The 13,430-nt window shown below is 38.9% G+C and overlaps 1 protein-coding gene across 1 annotated transcript; it reads right to left on the reverse strand.

The window, feature by feature from the left end:
- Positions 1–6,237: 6,237 nt before the first annotated feature.
- On the reverse strand, positions 6,238–7,278 carry LOC115970463 (myosin-11-like). Its single transcript, XM_031090095.1, has 3 exons — positions 7,197–7,278; positions 6,628–7,092; positions 6,238–6,579 (listed from the first exon to the last, which is right to left on the reverse strand). Exons 1-3 carry the CDS (start codon positions 7,260–7,262, stop codon positions 6,238–6,240), a joined length of 873 nt encoding a protein of 290 aa, XP_030945955.1. The 5' UTR covers positions 7,263–7,278.
- Between the last annotated feature and the right edge of the window lie 6,152 nt (positions 7,279–13,430).

Consider the following 13,430-nt stretch of genomic DNA (forward strand, 5'->3'; position numbering starts at 1 on the left):
AATCATAGTGCCATGAACAAACTATGATTGCAAAGGTTTGGGAAGGTAGTCTGAGGAGGAATGCCTCCTCGACTAAGCAAAGCAGAGGTCAAAAGGATTGGTCCGCCCTTAAGGGTGACACTTCGAAAGGTTCTACTGATAAGGATAAACATTAAGGAAACATAGGACAAAGGGAAGCTAAGAGATATCTAAGGGAAAGCTGCTACCATTGCATCGAATGCTTTGCAGCTAATCCTCTGGCCGCATTAATGTGGAGGTGATGCCTAAACAATGGCAAATAGCGTTACAGCTACTCTTAAAGACTTCAAGAAGGTGTTGATGGGACAAGAACCAAAACCAACAACTTGACCTACACATGGACGGTGGAGATGAAGAAGAAAGGGGTACTTAATAGAGAGAGAAGCTCTATGGTGAAAGGGATCAGAGAATTGAGGGAAAAACACTGTAACAATAGGAACTAGACTTGTAATCAAATCCAAAAGAAATATATACAAGAACTAACCTCCTCAGATTGTGCTGAGGACGATTTTCTTTGGGTAAACTAGTTTTTCTTTTCTTTCTCGTCATTTGGATCCACTATAATTGTTATCCAACTCATTAAAGCCGGCTAGGAGTGTACATTAGCTCATGAACCATACTGACGAGTATAAGCGGGTCGAAGAAGACCAACAGTAAGGGAAGGGGAAGGCTAAGGTGGTCCCTCAAGATAGAAGGGATTTTAGGTCGGATAGATATAATAGTAACTAGCCTTGGAGAGACTTTACTGGACAATCTGGATCTACTACTATTTAAGTGGTTAACACGATGTTCCGAGAGACAGTACATCAAGTCTTAGAAAAAATCAAGAATGAGCCATACTTTAAATAGCCAAATAAGATGAGAGGAGACCCCGCAAAACGCAACCAAAGCCTTCATTGCCAATATTACCAAGAGCGAGGACACACCACAGAGGATTGCAAAACTTTATGAAGTCATTTGGAGAAGCTAGTCAGGAGTGGAAAGTTGAAACAATTTCTATATTAGCTTAACGGGTAAGGGGCCCAGGTAGGATCGGGATCTCAAAAAGATACTTCTTTAAGAACACCTTTAGGCACAATTAATGTTATCCTCGCTGCTTCAAGAAGGACCAGTTCTCATCCCTTTAGGGTGATGTCTGTAGCTTGGCCACCTGCCGAGGACTCCAACCCTAAGCCAAAGAGGGGTAAGATGAAGGTCCGACCAGCATTGAGTTTTTCTGATAAAGACAAAGTTGGAACCGTGCAGCCACATGATGATGCCCTAGTGGTCACCCTTAGGATATGAGGGTATGATATGAAGAGGGTGTTGGTAGATCAAGGCAGTAGTGTAGAGATTATGTACCCTAATTTGTATAAAGGGCTAAGATTGAAACTTGAAGATTTGGCAAGTTATGATTCACCCTTAGTGGGCTTTGATGGGAAATTTGTTATTCCAAAGGACCAGATTAGACTACCCGTGCAAGTAAGTTCAGAAATGGTGGAGGTGAACTTCATTGTGATGAATGTTTATTCTCTCTACACGGCCAATGTGGTAAGACCTTAGCTTCATGCCTTGGGGGTCGTTTCCTCCACCCTACACTTGAAGGTGAAGTATCCATCCAGGGACCAAGTCAAGGAGCTGGTTGGGAGCCAGTCTATGGCTAGACAATGATTGGTAGCTGCGATCAGACATCAGGGTGAAGTTGAGTTTTCGACCTCAGTTGAGCTCTATAGTGAGCAAGGTCTATAGCAATCAAGGATCGCAGTGTCGTCTGCAGATTTGGTGATGGAAGGGGCCAAATGTAAGGAATTAAGAAAAGTCATCATTGGTAGTGGAGGAGAAGTTTTTCCAGGTCGGAGATCAATTACCTCCCCAAAAGAAGGAAGTGCTAATAGAGTTTCTCATGAGGAATGTTGATGTGTTTCCGTGGAGCGCCTACGAAAATTCGAGGTTGGATCCAAACTTCATCTGCCATCATTTGAATGTCAATCCGTCCATCATCCCCCAAAAAGCAACTACCTCGACATTCATCTAAGGACCATTTTGATGCTATCAAGGAAGAGGTGGTCAGGCTTAAGCGGGCTGGGGCTATTAAGGAGGTGTTTTACCCTGAGTGGATGGCCAATACTGTGATGGTGAAAAAAAAGAATGGAAAGTGGTGAGTATGTGTGGACTTCACAGATTTAAAGGGCCTACCTAAAATACCCATTCCCTATGCCTCAGATAGATCACAATTGTAAGTCATCCTCGAATGAGCTTCTTGGATGCCTTTCAAGGGTACCATCAAATACCATTAGCTTTGGGTGATCAAAAGAAAACAAATTTTGTTACTTCTATTGGAAATTACCATTACAAGGTGATGTTCTTTGGATTGAAGAATACAGGGTCTACTTGTCAGAGGATGATGACCAGGATGTTCGAGCCATAACTAGGCAAACATATTGAGGTTTATATAGATGATATGGTGGTGAAAAATAAGGTGGCGTCCAAGCATGTGGGAGACCTTAGGAATATTTTTGAAATACTGAGGAGGCACAAATTACACCTTAATGCTTCCAAATGTTCTTTAGGCGTTGGCTTAGGTAAATTTTTGGGCTACATGGTCACTCACCATGGAATTGAAGTCAACCCTAATCAGATTAAGGCAATTTACAATTTGCAACTTCCTCAGAATCCCAAAGAGGTTCAAAAGTTGACAAGGATGACTGCTACTCTAAACCGATTCGTTTCTCGGTCAGCAAACAGGTGTAGGCCTTTCTTTTGGTTGTTGCATAAGTGGAAGGGGTTTGAGTGGACTGAGGAGTGTGTCCTAGCCTTCTAGCAACTGAAGGAATACCTTTTTCGGCCACCTATTATGTCCTAACCCGAGAAAGAGGAAGTCTTGTTTGCTTATGTTGTTGTAGCCTCCCATGCGGTAGTAAGCTTAGTACTAATACGAGTTGATAATGGAGTACAAAGGCCAGTTTATTATGTGAGCAAGTCACTGCATAAGACCGAGGTTCTTACCTACTACTGGAGAAGGCCATTTTGGCAGTAGTGCATGCTACGCGTAAATTCCCCCATTACTTCCAATCCCACATAGTTGTTGTTTTAACCCAACTTCTGCTTCAATCACTACTTCGGAGTGCTGATTACACAGGAAGGATTGCCAATTGGGGTACAATCTTAGGGCTTTTGATATCAAGTATATGCCTCGCACCTCTATCAAGGGCCAAATCCTTATAGATTTGGTGGCCGAGTTTGTTGAATCCCTATTGGAAGAAAAAGTAGAGAAGCAGAACATGGATGGAAAATCAGTTGGCTTGGTCTCTTTGCAAGAGCCTTTATCCTAGAGGGTTATGTTGATGGTGCAGCAAATCAAAGAGAATCTAGAATGTGGTTAATTGTAATTTCTCCTGAGAAGATCATTATTGAAAAATCCTTAAGATTGGGTTTCTTGGCCACAAATAATGAGTCTGAGTATGAGGCTCTATTGGTAGGAATGACTATGGTCTAGAAAATGGGAGGAAAAACAATGGAGATATTTTTAGATTCAAGGTTGGTTGTAGGCCAGGTAGAGGGAGAGTTGGAGGCCAGGGATGTGAGAATGCAAGAGTATTTGAATCAAGTTAGGCACTTGCAATCAAGGTTAAAGTCTTTCACCTTATTGCAAATCCCTAGAAGTAGGAATACAAATGCTGATTCTCTTGCCACTCTCACAACCTCCTTGGCGCAGAGATTACCACGGGTTATCCTTGTTAAAGACTTGTGCAAACCTACTGAGATGAAGAGAAAGATGGTCCAAATTCATCAAATTAGGGTAGGACCTAGCTGGATAGACTCTATTGTACTATTCCTTAAGGAGGATATCTTGCCCAAGGGGAAGGCTGAGTCTGATAAAATGTAGAGAAAGGCTCCTCGATTATGGCTGTCCGAGGACCAAAAGTTGTACAAATGCTCTTTTTCTTTTTCTGGGCTACATTTGTTATGCATACACTCCGAGACAGTAAAGCTACTCCTAGAAGAGTTACATGAAGGGATTTGTGGAAGCCACACAGGAGGCAGATCCTTATCTCACAGAGCCCTTACTCAGGGATATTGATGGTAGAATTTGCAGAAGGAAGTGCAAGAGTACACGAAGAAGTGTGACTAATATCAAAGATTTACTCTGAATATTCATCAATCAGGGGGTGTCCTCAATCCTTTGTCTATCCCTTGGTGTTTTGCTCAATGGAGCTTGGATATTGTAGGGCCTTTCCCTAAGGTAGCAGGGAATAAGAAATGGCTGCTGGTCAGCACAGATTACTTCACCAAGTGGGTTGAAGTTGAACCACTAGCAAATATTAGGGACGTGGATGCCAAGAGATTTGTTTGGAAAAATATTGTCACTCGGTTTGGGATCCGTTATACCCTCATCTCAAACAATGGTCTTCAGTTTGATAACAAAAATTTTAAGAAGTACTGTTGTGACCTAGGCATTAAGAATAGGTATTCCACCCCGACTTATCCATAGGGGAATGGACAGGCTGAGGCTGTCAATAAGGTCACAGTGAATGGACTTAAGAAGAGGTTGAATGATGCAAAGAGAAAATGGGTGGAAGAGCTGCTACACGTCATTTGGACATATCGAATTACACCTCGTAGGTCAACAGGAGAAACACCATTTTCAATGACTTATGGGGCCAAGACTGTAATTCCTCTGGAGAGCAAATTCCAAACACTGAGGACGAAATCTTTCACTCCGAGCAACAATGATGGGCTGTTAGAGAAAAGTTTAGATTTAATTGAAAAGTGAAGAAAAAATGCCATGGTTCAATTGACGTATTATCAACACAAGCTCAAGCAGGGGTATGACTCAAATGTGAGGTTAAAGCCATTAGCACCTAGAGACTTGGTATTAAGAAAGGTTTTGGGTACTGCAAAGAACCCAGCATGGGAAAAGTTAGGGCCCAACTGGGAAGGATCATATCATATCACCTCAGTGGCTGAAATAGGTGTATATTACCTGGAAGATCTAGATGAAAATGTTGTACCACGCCCCAAGAATGTAAATAACCTGCAAATATATTATTATTAATGAAAGTCATTTCTACCATATTTTTGTTTATGACACATTATGCGTTACATGTATTATTTGTTTAAATATTAAACTAAATCTTGGTTATGCCTGGTTCCTCGGACCATATACTTTGGGTAAATTAATACCTCTTATTATTTATTTAAGTGTCAAACAAAACCTTGGTCATGCCTAGCTCCTTGGACCACATACCTTGAGTAAATTGATATGTCTTATTATTTGTTTAAGTATTGAACAGAACTTTGGTTATGTCTAGTTTCTCAGACCACATACTTTGGGTAAATTGATACTTCTTCTTATTTATTTAAGTATCAAACAGAACATTGGTCATACCTGGCTCCTCGGACCACATACCTTGGGTAAATTAATATGTCTTACTATTTGTTTAAGTATTAAACAGAATTTTAGTTATGTCTAGTTCCTTGGACCACATACTTTGGGTAAATTAATACTTCTTATTACTTTCTTAAGTATCAAATAGATCCTTGGGCATGTCTGGCTTCCCAGACCACATACATTAGGTAAATTGATCTTTCCTATTATTTAACTAAGTGTAAAGTAGAACCATGGCTTTGTCCGATTTCTCAGACCACCTACCTAGGGTAAGCCAACATTTCTTTGACTATGAGAACACTAAACAGTACCTCGGCCATGCTAGGTTCCTTGAATCACATGCCTTAGGAAAACTAGTGCTCAGCCCTGCCATGCTGAGTAGCAAAGACTCTCATTGTAGGGACTTAGTCAAAAGGACACTCTTGAGCATCAGATAAAGCCTTTGCAAGTATATTCATGATCAATTCATGAGCTAATTCTGCTTAAGGCATGTCTTTGAGGTGAAGGGTATACTTTGTTGAGATTGTAAACTTGGAAGGTTTAGCCTCTCTTGTTGCTGATTGTGTGGGTGTAGTAAACATATTATCATTCATGCAGATAACTAAATGAAGTCATGTCTCATTTTCATATTGGTTAAGTGTTAAATGCGATAGAAACTATGTTAGGATTTGTATGAATATCACAAGAGTAAAGGAAAAGCTCATAATTATCATTAAGCTAAGCCTTAGAAAAAGGCAAATTGATTACAAAAGGACGAATTAATTACAAATTTGGGAGATAGAGACAATAGTAAAAAAATTATATATATAAAAAATAAAAAAAAAAATAAAAAAAAAAACCTGCTCTAAAAACTACTTCATTTCGATTACAAGCTTGTCTTTTGCTGGGGCCTTGGTGGTTTGGTCAGGTTCTATTGCTGAGGATTCTGGGCCTTTACCTTTGAGGTTCTCTTTGGTAGGCACAGGAAGAGTTTCCAAGACAATCTCCATCTTGTGGGAGGCCTCTTTCTCTTTGAGGAAGTCCTTGGGGGCAGTTGGAGGCTTGGTAGCATCAGGGGCCACTCCCTTGGTTGTGTTTGTTTCCTTTTCAGCAACTCCAGGCTGCTCAGCCTCTTTCGAAGGACTGTCAGGAGAGAGAAGGGCCTTGGTCGAGCTATCCTTATCGGTATCTACCTCTTCAGAGGCAGTTCCAGCCTTGGAACCGGAAGAGCTTGATGCTCAGATGACAGGAGGATAATATACACTCTCTGCTCTCCTAAAGGCAGAGGAGGCCTCAACCCCAGCTTGTTTAAGGGCCTCATTCCACACCTGGAGGCAGTGGCTCCTACACACCTCCGAGACTTCAACACTGAGGGCCTTCTCAGTCTTTGCCACTCCCACATCATACCCGTCCTGCTCAGCTTGGTCCTTGACCTTCTCAGCCTCCTCCAACTTCTTTTTTAGGGCCTTTATATTTTCCTTAGAGGCAACCTCGGCCTGACGGAGTTGTTTGCGTTGAGTCTCTGCTTGGTTCTCTGCCCTTTGCAAAACAGCTTCAGCACTCTTCCTAGCTCTATTAGCCTCAATGAGTTGGGTATTTAGATCTTGGATCCTTTTCTCTGCCACCTTGAAGGTGTCCACAGCAGCTATACGCCTGGCCTTCTCATCTTTCATCTGTTGGTGGGTATTGTTTACTATTTCCTCGACCCTGTGCGCAGCTTGGACATTCTTTCAAGGAAGAAAAAGTGCAAATGTTAGAGAGAACAAGTATAGTTCTAAAAAAAAACAAAAAAACAAAAAAAAAAAGGAAACAAGCTAGTTAGTGGACTTACCAGGGCGAGATCTCTCTTCAAGCTGAGGAATATCTCATGCTTTCTCATTGACCTCAGATCGGCCATGTCCCCACGTCCCCAAGTAGCAGCAAAGCCTGTTCCACGGCATTGGCCACATAGCCAGCCTTTCCTTCCTAAAACTCCCTAATAGAGGCGTCAGCGGGCAAGGGAGCTCCGTCCAGCACTATGGTAGGGGTCCAGGCTGGAACCATGACTTGGAAACCGCTTCTCTTATCCACATCCGTCTGTGTTACTCTAGCTTGTTTGGCCCCCTTTTAGGGCTCGGTCTTCTTAGAGGAGTGGCTTTTTCCCCCCTCCACCACTTCTTTACCTCTCTGATCCCTTTTCCTCTTAAGGTCAGCAGGGCCAAGTCGGTGAGCTTGGGTGGATGGAGGGGTTAGAGGTTTGTTCTGGGCAACCTTTTTTGCCACATTGCTTCCTACTTGAGTCCCAAAGGCTTGATCGGGTTTTGCACTACAGCACCATGGCATCCAAGATGGTAGGGTCTTCCTGGCTGTGACTTACTTAGGTTGGGGGAAGGTGGCTGAGGTCACTAGCTGGGATTTCTGGAGATGGAGGTTAGTTGAAAACTTCGAAGTAGTCTTCAGAATCCGAGACTTCAACTATCTCTTCCTCTTCCTCTTCTTTGATTGCAGGCTGGAAAAGGGTGGCCTCATCGGCTGTATATTGAAGCGGCAGGCTTACTTCTAGTACCCCTTCTAAAACAAAACCTGGATTGAGGAAACCTGGGGCGGGAACTTTTATTTGTTGCATGTGCGGGTCCTTCGCCTTGATCACACACTTCAGTGCCTAGAAACTAGATGAAAGGGGGTTGGAGCCGAGGATAAGGTAGGCCGTTCTTAACTAGCCGTCATTGTGAACGAAGACCTCAGCTTTAAGTATTTTTTTTAGGTCTGGCTGGTTGATAGGTTTTAGGTTCGGAATGGCAGTGTGCTTATCTGCAAAACAATTAGGAAAACAAACAAAAAAAGAACATTGTCAGAAAAATAGCATAAATCAAAGAAAAATTCAATTACAAACACAAACAAAAAGAGAAATAAATGGGTACAAAAGATGTCAAAGAGAAAAAGGGGTGACTTTAAAGTAATAAACCTAGACCTAAAAACCCCACCTGGTACCCCATCTCTCGTCGGGCAGTGGAGGCCATTGTGCCATTCCCTTGAGATGATTAGAAAGTTTTTGTTCATGCCTTTGTTGGATTCAGGGAGGCATGAGATGAGCCTAACCTTAAGAACCCTAGTTTTTAGGTAATATCCCTACCCTTTTAAATGGTGAAGGTTGTAAATCCAATTGACATCGTGATGGGTGAGGTTTAAGCGCATTCTCTCATTAAGGGCGTCTACACTACCTAAAATCCTAAACATATTAGGGGCACATTGGGTGGGAGAAAGCCTATGAGCTATTAGGTAATCCCTCATGACTCTATCCATGGGGATTCTTATCCCTCCTTCTATAAAGACAATCATAGGAATTACGACTTCTCCCTCCTACCTCATGGTGTGCCACTCTCCCTGTTTGCAGTACCTAATAGCAGCCCTTGGTGGGATTCGATATAGAGTCTTGAAACTCTCTAGACCCTTTGGGGCATCTACTAAGTAAGCGAATCTCCTCATATGCAAAGAAAATTAAAGAAAATTAAGAGACAAGGTGAAAGTGGATAGGCCGAGGAAAAGAGAGATATAAATAAATCGGAAAAAAGGTAAGGACCGAAAAGAGAAAAGAAATAAAAGATTTCTAAGAATAACTTACGGGAAGGAAGAAAGGCTCCTCGGACTAGCTCTTGAACTTTGAGAGTGCAAAAAGTGAAGTAGATGAAGCTTCTAAACAGTATATATATAAGAGATAAAAGCAAGCGGGAAAATTCCTGCTCGAATTCCTGTAAAAATCCCTACCCTTTGGATCCCATCGTACCATAGAACATGGGGAATATAGAGCCGCAAGAATTAATTGCAGGCATGCCCTAGATGCCGAAGCGTCAGGAGCATGCTTCTAGGCAGTTGAGAAGACACCTACGCAAACATAAATGATATGAGGGAAAATCAGAATTGGGATTATGGTGTCAAAATCTCTTTCTTTTCCGAGGAGCAAAAGAAGGAAATTTTGAGGGGCTATCTTAAGGATAAAAGGGCCAAGATTATGTATTGGGCTGCGGGCCTTTGTCTGAGGACGATTAGTGGTCCAAGGACAGCTAAATGATAGGGAAGACGTAAGAATTAGAGCGCCATGAACAAACTATGACTGCGAAGGTTTGGGAAGGTAGTCTGAGGAGGAATGCCTCCTCCTCGACTAAGCAAAGCAGAGGTCAGAAGGATTGATCCGCCCTGAAGGGCGACACTTCGAAAGGTTCTGCTGATAAGAATAAACATCAGGGAAACATAGGACAAAGGGAAGCTAAGAAATATCTAAAGGAGAGCTGCTACCACCACATTGAATGCTCTGCAGCTAATCCTCTGGCTGCATTAATGTGGAGGTGATGCCTGAACAATGGCAAACAGCCTTACAGCTACTCCCAAAGACTTTAGGAAGGTGCTGATGGGACAAGAACCAAAGCCAATAACTTGACCTACACGTGGACGGTGGAGATGAAGAGGAAAGGGGTATATAATAGAGAGAGAAGCCCTACGGTGAAGGGGATTGGAGAATTGAGGGAAAAACACTATAACAACAGGAACTAGACTTGTAATCAAATCCAAAAGAAAAATATACAAGAACTAACCTTCTTGGATTGTGCCGATGACGATTTTTTTTTTGGGTAAAACTAGTTTTTCTTTGCTTTCTCGTCATCTGGATCCACTATAATTGTTATCCAACTCATTAGAACCTAGTTTTCTAATCCACTCTCTACAAATTCATTGTATTGGGCAGTTCGGGCCTAGATCCTATTACCTTTTGGGTTTAGGAACCAAATTGTAGCCTTACAACAACAACAACAATGATAATAATAAATTTAGGGACCAAGAGTCTCATAGGTTAATCGACACCTTTTGGTGTTTCCAATGGAAAAATCCAAAGTTCAAATCTCTCTAACCCTAAGTATTGATGTTAAAACTAAAACAATATTATATTTTATAATTGTTAAATAACATGATTAATTTTAATTGGTGCATAATAAAAATTGTGTCAACTAAAAACTTAGGTGAGAGTGATTTCTCTCCAATTATAATGGACCTATATTAATGGTTGTGAAAATAACACTACTCAACCATTAATGGCAACATCCCTTCCGAAGTATAAAAATATATGAATAAATGGCAACTCCCAAGATAGTAACATAACGAAACTCATGCTTGTTTTTATATTTATTTTTTTAATTTTATATACATATACACACATAGAATACTCATTATTAATCGAATCCATTTTTTTTCTTTTTGTGATTCATTCGACCAGTATTATTATCGTTGAGTGGAAGCATCTTAATTCTTAGTTTGTAAGGATGAGAAAAGGTAATGTTCCCTCTTTGTGTATGCCATCGACATATTCCTCATTGTGCTTCAATTAGAATCTGATCTCCTAAAAGTAAATTCGTTAATGAAAGTGGGCATCGATCCTAGAAAATTCCAGGCACATGAAAAGATTTTAACCTACTGCATGCACAAAAATCAGAATTATGCTATACAAATTGCATCAAGTTCTAGGCATGCAAAACATGTGATCATTGTGAAAATTTCGGCTATCAATTTTTTTTTTCCTTTTTTTGTTTGTAGGGTATAAATTTTATTTCATCAGAATGAAGAGGAAATATTCTATATTCCAAACCAAACCAAGCTCTTGTTGTTCTCAAAACATCATTTAAACCCTTTCGTGAACGAGTTTACTATTCACCACTGGCTTATATGAAAATTTTTAAAGTCTCACTTTTTAAGTGTGATCATACGTACTTTTATCAGGTTTATTTGCATGTCAAAGAAAAATAAATAAATGAAAATTAACTCACCCAAGTACACAAGCGAAATCTTTTTTTATGGTTTGTTGTCCAATAATAACTCAATAAATCTAAAGGTTTTTTTTTTTTTTTTTTTTGAGAATGAATAAATCTAAAGCTAATATAACATGTTAGATACAAAATAATAATAATAATAATAATAATAATAATAATTTGAAAGACAATATTATAATTTACAAATGTATTAGACAATATTATTTGTAAATCTATTACTAGAAATGTTTATATTTGATAATTGCATGTAAAATTGAAGAGTAATATCATAATTTTTTTTTTCATTTAATTAACAAACAAACATAAATTGAAATACCTCAATTAAAAATTAAATAAGAGAATGTGTAAATGGACCGAGTTTGGATCTAAATCCAATTGTTTTGGGTCAAAATCAAGTATGAGTAGGACAAGAATATATTTTTATATTCCAATTATCAATGTTTTTTTTCCCCCGAACTAACGAGTAGGATTTCAATTTTGCTAAGTTTACATATAAAAAAATTATCATTATGAATGGAAAAGGCAAAAGAAAAACTTTTTTTTTTTAATATTTCGAAAACAAATTAATAAGAAGGAAGAAGACGAATCGAATCTGAGGATAAAATAAACAGACAAGGTGGCGAATATTTTACACTAGTTGGGTCATCGCATCAACTGTTTGGCTAGCTGAACTGTCATCCACAAAGATGAGGAATCAAACCAATCTCTACAGGACACTTGGGCCCTATACTCATGACTTTTTTGCCTGTTCTATTTCTATATATGTACCCTTGCTAGCTCTTCTCTCAAATTCTAATATGTTAGTGTAACCTAAGAAGCAGCAAACACCATATTTTTGCTTCTTTTTGAGGTCAAAAAAAGAAGCATCAATTATTAAGGATAAGGATGAAACCTGAACACCTCTCTGAGGATGGTTCTCTTGCTCAAGAATCGAAGAGAACAGTCGGAGAAAAGTTCAGGCAGGTTTATGAGGTGGCTATAATAGCCATGGCCAAGAATGGAGCTTGGGAATATGGTGGTTGTACTAGTCTTCCAATTTCCAAAGAAATTGAGAGACGAAAGTGGAACTACCATGCAGAAGACCCAATTAAAACTCTGATGTTCTTGGGTTCTTGGAGTCACACTTAAGCTTTGATCTATTACTATGTAATAATTCGGGTAATATTGGCTTGGAAGATGATTGAAACATTCATGAGAAAAATATGTCTACAATATGTATTATATTGGCTGCTGATTTATGTTAAAAGAAGAAAATTCATGTATAAATGAAAATTCAACATGGTTGTATCAATCAAGAATCAGGAACTACCTATTAAAAATGTTGTCTTTATTAAATTAAAAAGAAAGCTTGGGGGTGTGTGTGTGTGTGTGTGTGTGTGTGTTGGCTGGGATTTCACTTATAGGATACAAGAAAATAAAGAATTTTTATGTTATGAGAGACGGTCAGCAATGTTCATAAAGTTAAATGGTAACCCTAATGTATACGTTTATTCAGTTAATAAATAATATTGTATCTGGATTCTGTACTTGAATTTGATATTAGTTCATCTTGTAATTCGTGCAATAGTTTCATTAATTATTGTAGGGTTTTTTTTTTTTTTTTTTTTTTTTGTGTAATTATTGTTGGGGTTGTTCAAAATTTAATGTGCGTAAGTCTAATGTACTTGAGAATTGAGACCCACATTTTAGGACGGCGAAAGTACTAGCAGTATTAATCTATGAAAGCAAAGACAATCTAGTAAAGACGTTGATAATGTCTAAAATAATGGACCTTCCCTGTCTGCTATCAAACCAGAAATGTGTATTATCATATTTTGGTCCTAAAATATTAGGTGTAATTATATTTTACTATCTTAAATTATATCTTAAATTATACCTTGCACCTTAAATTTTTAGAACATACAGTTAGCATCTTAAACCATAACATGTATTATGTACACTTTGCACATTACTGTTATTTTGAATGAAAAACTAAAGTTTATGATACAAATTGTAATTGGAAATATAGTTTAAAGTAATAAAGTGTAATTTATCTTTTATTTTTAAGAGATTAAAAAGATTGACAATATATTGGATTTTTTCACATGATACCATTTAAGATAATGACAAACAACAAAGTATAAAGTGTAACATAAGTTGTAATTTATAGTGCAAATCGTATATTTTGAAAATTTATGACACAAAGTGTAATTTGGGATAATTTAAACTAGTAAAGTGCATTTTTCCCAAAATATTAAGGAAATTGGTGCTATATGGAGCAGACTACATACAAT

This window comes from Quercus lobata, chromosome 12, assembly GCF_001633185.2.
Source record: "Quercus lobata isolate SW786 chromosome 12, ValleyOak3.0 Primary Assembly, whole genome shotgun sequence".
Lineage (NCBI taxonomy): Eukaryota > Viridiplantae > Streptophyta > Magnoliopsida > Fagales > Fagaceae > Quercus > Quercus lobata.

Excerpts from the sequence above, each read along its gene's own strand:
- LOC115970463 (XM_031090095.1), bottom strand. The coding sequence starts at position 7,262 with ATGGCCGATCTGAGGTCAATGAGAAAGCATGAGATATTCCTCAGCTTG. Across the intron at positions 7,093-7,196 it reads TGAAGAGAGATCTCGCCCTG|AATGTCCAAGCTGCGCACAG; the intron begins GTAAGTCCACTA and ends CTTCCTTGAAAG. Across the intron at positions 6,580-6,627 it reads CCTTTAGGAGAGCAGAGAGT|GCTGGAACTGCCTCTGAAGA; the intron begins GTATATTATCCT and ends TCCGGTTCCAAG.